General features: G+C 44.2%; 1 protein-coding gene and 1 long non-coding RNA gene across 3 annotated transcripts; both read right to left on the bottom strand.

Moving 5' to 3' along the window:
* LOC109716738 lies at positions 1–1,074 on the bottom strand. The gene is made up of 2 exons (XR_002218022.1): positions 727–1,074; positions 1–236 (listed from the first exon to the last, which is right to left on the bottom strand). It is a non-coding gene; the product is annotated as an uncharacterized LOC109716738 (long non-coding RNA).
* Positions 1,454–4,205, bottom strand: LOC109716463 (transcription factor bHLH13). 2 transcript variants are annotated; one of them, XM_020241931.1, is made up of 2 exons: positions 3,738–4,205; positions 1,454–3,512 (listed from the first exon to the last, which is right to left on the bottom strand). In XM_020241931.1, exon 2 carries the CDS (start codon positions 3,503–3,505, stop codon positions 1,703–1,705), a length of 1,803 nt encoding a protein of 600 aa, XP_020097520.1. In that variant the 5' UTR covers positions 3,506–3,512; positions 3,738–4,205; the 3' UTR covers positions 1,454–1,702. The 2 variants fall into 2 exon arrangements, with proteins under 2 accessions (XP_020097520.1, XP_020097519.1); XM_020241930.1 differs by having other exon boundaries at positions 1,454–3,626.

Consider the following 5,127-nt stretch of genomic DNA (forward strand, 5'->3'; position numbering starts at 1 on the left):
TTAGTGTTAAACAGTAGACTTTCTCCATGAACAGGGTCTGAACATTACAACGCTGATTCCGGAGTAAAGAGAGGTTGGTGCAAAAAAGCATCATTAGTGAAGTAATATGGCCCCCTCAGTCACAGTCACAGACAGCATCAAATTGTACCTTTGGCTTTAAGAGACAGGCCTCAGAATATGTTCACATTGGAAGAAACTGAATTCTTATACTGCTTAATGTGAGCACAAAGTGTCACCTGAAACATAGTCATGGATAGCATCAAGAACAGCTTCCTCAAAATTTCAGACATAAGATTCAGATTGTTCACATGGGAAAAAAAAGAAAGAAAACAAAGTCCAATTCTTAGACTTGCTTAGATGAGTCTTCATCTCCTACCTATACCCACTTCCCATTTCTCAAGAAGTTCTAACAGCACAGTAGCCATGCTTTTTCTATAAATTTAGGTTCATTAACCAAAAAAAGACAAAAATAAATGGGTAAAAATGTACAAGATCAGACTATCCAGCCATTAAAAATTTTGATACTCCTAATGAGTCCTTCGATGGCTCTTTGAGTTACAAAATTTGAGCGCGCGACTTATTTTAATAAAAATGTAATCATACGAATCACATAATGCACATAATGGCGAAATCAAACTTTTTAAAAAGTTAGATAGATCAAAGTAGCTCGTAAATCAGGTAAGTCTCATATATTTTTACCAAATATATAAATGCCGTCACACTTACAGATCTGTCAAATTTATCAGCAGCACAACTCCTAAACTGAAACTTCCAAGATAATTCCTGCTGCTTCAAACTTGAAACAATACACCAGTGAGCTGTACATCTGACAGAAAGTACATTATTTGAGTCATGCAAGCAAAAATGGTGACTACATGTGCATGGCAAAACCAAACTTAAACTACAAAAACTTCAGAAACCAAAGAACACCATGAATGCTTATAGTCTCCAGGTGGATCTTAAAGAGCTAACACACAAAGAACACCACCAAGAACAAAGATATATATATATATAGAGAGAGAGAGAGAGAGAGTCCGGCTGGAATACTATCGATAGCACCAAGCCCTTGGTGCTACTGAGTTTTTCACCGTTAGATTTAACTCTTTAACTATTTTTGCTCATTAGATTATGCTATTCAACTAATAACTTACTCAACCCTATGGAGCCTACATTATCCTAACCATACATTTTTTTATCCAAGGGCCGAAAACCTAGTAGCACCAATAACTTAGTGTTATTGATAGTATTCCACCCTAGTTAATATGTGTATATATATATATATATATATATATATATATATATATATAACTTTATTACCATTTCTGAGCAAAGGCCAGTTTGATAAAAAGTGAAAAGAAAATGGTGGAGTTATATCTAATCAACAAAAACTTTGTTAGAATTCTCAGGAAGAGACACATGTATGCTTTCAAAATGTGCAAGAAAAAAATCATTCTGAAACTAATGATAATTGAGAACAATCACTTTAAGAATTATAAGGATTTTCCATAGAACATTAGAATCACATAAAACAAACAAAAGACCAAACACTATAATGGTGAGTGAACCTTAGAAAGTTTCCCATGCTTGCTAGGTCAGATCCTTAGCTTCCTATTGAAAGGACATACAACATATATATAAACATTAAAACATGTTAAAAGTAGCCGCCTTTACTACCAGTTTGGTATGATCTCAATGGAAAAGGTTACGTCGAGCTCATCACACGGGATAAGGCGGAGATCAGCTTCTCCTTCATCTGCTGCTCGAAGCCCGCAGACTTGATTACGATCGTATGCACCAGCTTTCCGTTAGCAGCCGCAACCTTTGAATCGGCCACATTCACTTGCGCCTCCTCGAAGGCTCGAAACACTTTGCCCACAGGATGAGTCTCAATAGGAGAACTCACTCGAACAATCAACTCGTCTTGAATTTCCTGTACATCCACCTGCGGCTGATGATGATTCACTCCCTCCCTTGGGTCCGTCATATTAGAATCCAACATCTGCTCTTTCTCCGACTCCATCTCTTTGAGCTTCTTCTGCAGCTCGGTAATGTACGCGATGGCGTCCCCTAGGAGGGACGCCTTGTCCATTTTTGATATGTTGGGTACGACTGCCCTTAGGGCATAAAACCGCTGGTTGAGCTTTTCTCTTCTCTGGCGTTCGGCTTCCACGTGATTAAGGGGCTCTTCTCTCCCATTCGCGGGTTTCCTCCCCCTTTTCCTTGGCCGCCGCTCCTCTATTGCACCGCTACCCCTCTCTTCCTTGCACAAAGCATCGATATCTGCGTTTTCCCCTTCTAGGGGACCCTGAACACGGGCGACCAAATTACCACCGGCCGCCGAAGTGGCTCCCGTGCTGAAATCGATCTGCCTCGACTGCTTTTGTAGCTGAAACTGGTTCAAAACAGGGCTATCCCCAATACCATTGGCGTGATGGTTCACTTCATTGCTCGCCACCACTATCCCGTTACCGAACTGCTGAGGAGGGTTCAAATTGCGAGCATGATTCCAATTGAAGCCCTGAAGTCCCTTCCTTACGTTCGGAAACAGCATATGCTGCTCACTGCTGTTCTTACTATTCGGCTGATTCGACACGGAAATCCCAACATTGCTCGCAGGCCGACCGAGATTTAGGTCCTTCCCAAAAATCTTCGCACTCCCTTGCACTCTCTCGCCCGGCCCATAATTGCCAACAAAACCATTCCCCTCATTCTTCTTCTTCTCCACAACAACAGGCACCTTCACTGTCCCCAAGAACACAGCTTTTATCATCTGCAACGCATCGGAGCTCTCCGCGATCGATCTCACCGAACCCAATTCGAGCACGCCGGTCTCGAACGGCACAATGACAATCGTCTTAAACCCCGCGGAGCATGCTAGGAATCCCCGGAAGCAGTAATTGGGGGGCGAGATCTTAAGCTCCGAATCCGGGATCCACAAGTGCTTCTGCGAAGCGAAGGCCCGCCCGGGGGCGCCCTTCCCGCAGGGGAAGGAGAAGTACATGGAGGCGAGGAAGAACATCTCGGCGTCGGTGACATGGTCGAGCCGGAGGGCGTAATAGTCCTCGTCGGATCCGCCGAAGGCCTCGTGGAGCTTCTGCAGCACCCTCTTGCGCAGCTTCTGGTGGGATTCGGGGTTAGGGTTTCTGGCGGATTGGGGGGCCGACTCGCCGGGCTCGGGCTCGCGGCAGTAGCCGTCGCCCCAGACGAGGACGAGGTCGCCGGTCTTGGCCCGCGAGATCTGCCAGAAGATGGCGGAGCTCCAGCCGAGGCCGGGGCGATCGGCGGGGCCCTCGACGAGGTCGACGAGCTTGTTCTGGAGATCGGCGTCGCCGCTCGCCGCGGTGATGAGGCCCTCGGCGGAGGCGGCGGCGTGCGCGGCCGCCAGATAATCGAAGGCCTCCGGCCCCAGCACCGCCGCTCCCATCGCCGCGTCCTCGGCCGACCAAAACCCTCCGCCGCAGTCGCCGGCGCCGGCGCCGGCGTCGTCGTCCATCTCCGTCTTCATCCCCCAACTACAGGGGAAGCGCAGCACTCAGACACGCACAGCAACCGCCCCTCCCCAAAAAAAAAAAAAATTTAAAAAACCCTAATTTTGACCCATTTATCCCGATCCGACCACTGAAAATCTGAAAAAGCCCGATTTTTTCTGATGGGTGAGCATCAAAATCTCAAACTTCGACGAATCCACGAAGAACGATCGAATTTTGGGGGGGATGAAAAGAAGGAGAGGGGCGCACCTTCGAAGAGGACGAGGGGGGAATCGCAATTAAAGAGGCGATTTTGAAATCGCCCCAAAATGGCCCAGAAAAAAAAAATAATAAATAAAAAAAAAAACAGTTGAATAACGAGGCAAAAGCCTACTGAATCAAACGCACCAAAGGACTCCAAATCACTCCTCAATCTCGCTCTCTCACCCTAAAATCTCCCATACGGATCGAAGAGAAGAGAAAAGGTTAACAGAGAGAGGAGGGGTGAGCTGCTCCTCCTTTTTTCTTTCTCCTTTTTTTCTTCGCGTTTTCGTTGTGTTTTTTTTCTTTTTTCTTTTTCTTTTTTTTTTTTTCGTTTCCTCCCGTGAGGAGAGGGGGATTTGGGGGAATCCGAGGGTTGGGATCTGAGCGTGGGGTTTTTGGGTCACGGCGATGATGGGAGGAGAGAGAGAGAGAGAGAGAGAGAGAGAGAGAGAGAGAGAGGGCGAATGAATTTGGGGTACGCTTTGGGATAATCACGACGCCAACTGCTGTGACTTAAAAACGTGGCGATGACGCAGCGGAGAAGCTGAAGCCGAAGCCGAAGCCGAAGCCATGGATTTGTTGGACTTTTTCGGAAGGGTAATTTGCACTAATAACTAATTTCTAAGATTTGTCCGAACAAATGTACGAACATCTCAAATTTTCGGCAGCGTTCTTACACCAATTTATCCAAAATTTAAAAAATATTTTTAAATCTTAATATTAAAATAATTGATGAGATTCATGAGAAAATATTGACATTCTGGATAAATGGAATGTAAAATTTATATATACTTTCTAAATATACAAGTCGCATTGCTCTATTTAATTTTTTTTAAAAAATTTTGTCATGATCCGAACTCTCTCTATTCAGATTGTGACATATTATAACCGTCGCACCTCGATCTATAAAATACAAATTAAATTTTTAACTTGAATATTATGAAAATACAAGGCTTAAAAAGTTTAGAAAGTTCACCTATCCATTACTTAAGGAAAAATATAAGTGGCATAACAAAATAGAAAAGAAAAGTAAGATTATCTGTCGAGAAGCATGGTGGAGAATATATGTAATATACTGAATTCCAGTATATCGTACTGAATATTAGCCAAATTTGGCAAAGTACAATCAAGAAATGAATAAGATTGTGTCCGTGATGGGTTTCAAGGATGTTGGAACAGTTGAAACCGATCTGGAGCTCCACGGAGCGAAAACGAAATTTTCGAAATAAATTGATATTGGGCCATCAGACTCTCATAATCCAGACTTTCAGGAGGATCTGGATCTTGGTGTTACTAGGGGAGGCTAAACATTAAAGTTTGGATCTTGGGGTAGGATCCAGATCTTCGCCGGGAAATGGCTGAAATCAAGGTTCGGGATCTGGACCCTAACTAGAGG

Source organism: Ananas comosus, linkage group 10 (assembly GCF_001540865.1).
Source record: "Ananas comosus cultivar F153 linkage group 10, ASM154086v1, whole genome shotgun sequence".
Lineage (NCBI taxonomy): Eukaryota > Viridiplantae > Streptophyta > Magnoliopsida > Poales > Bromeliaceae > Ananas > Ananas comosus.

Bases quoted from the DNA above. Each gene is read 5' to 3' on its own strand.
- LOC109716463 (XM_020241931.1), bottom strand. From the start codon at position 3,505: ATGAAGACGGAGATGGACGACGACGCCGGCGCCGGCGCCGGCGACTGC.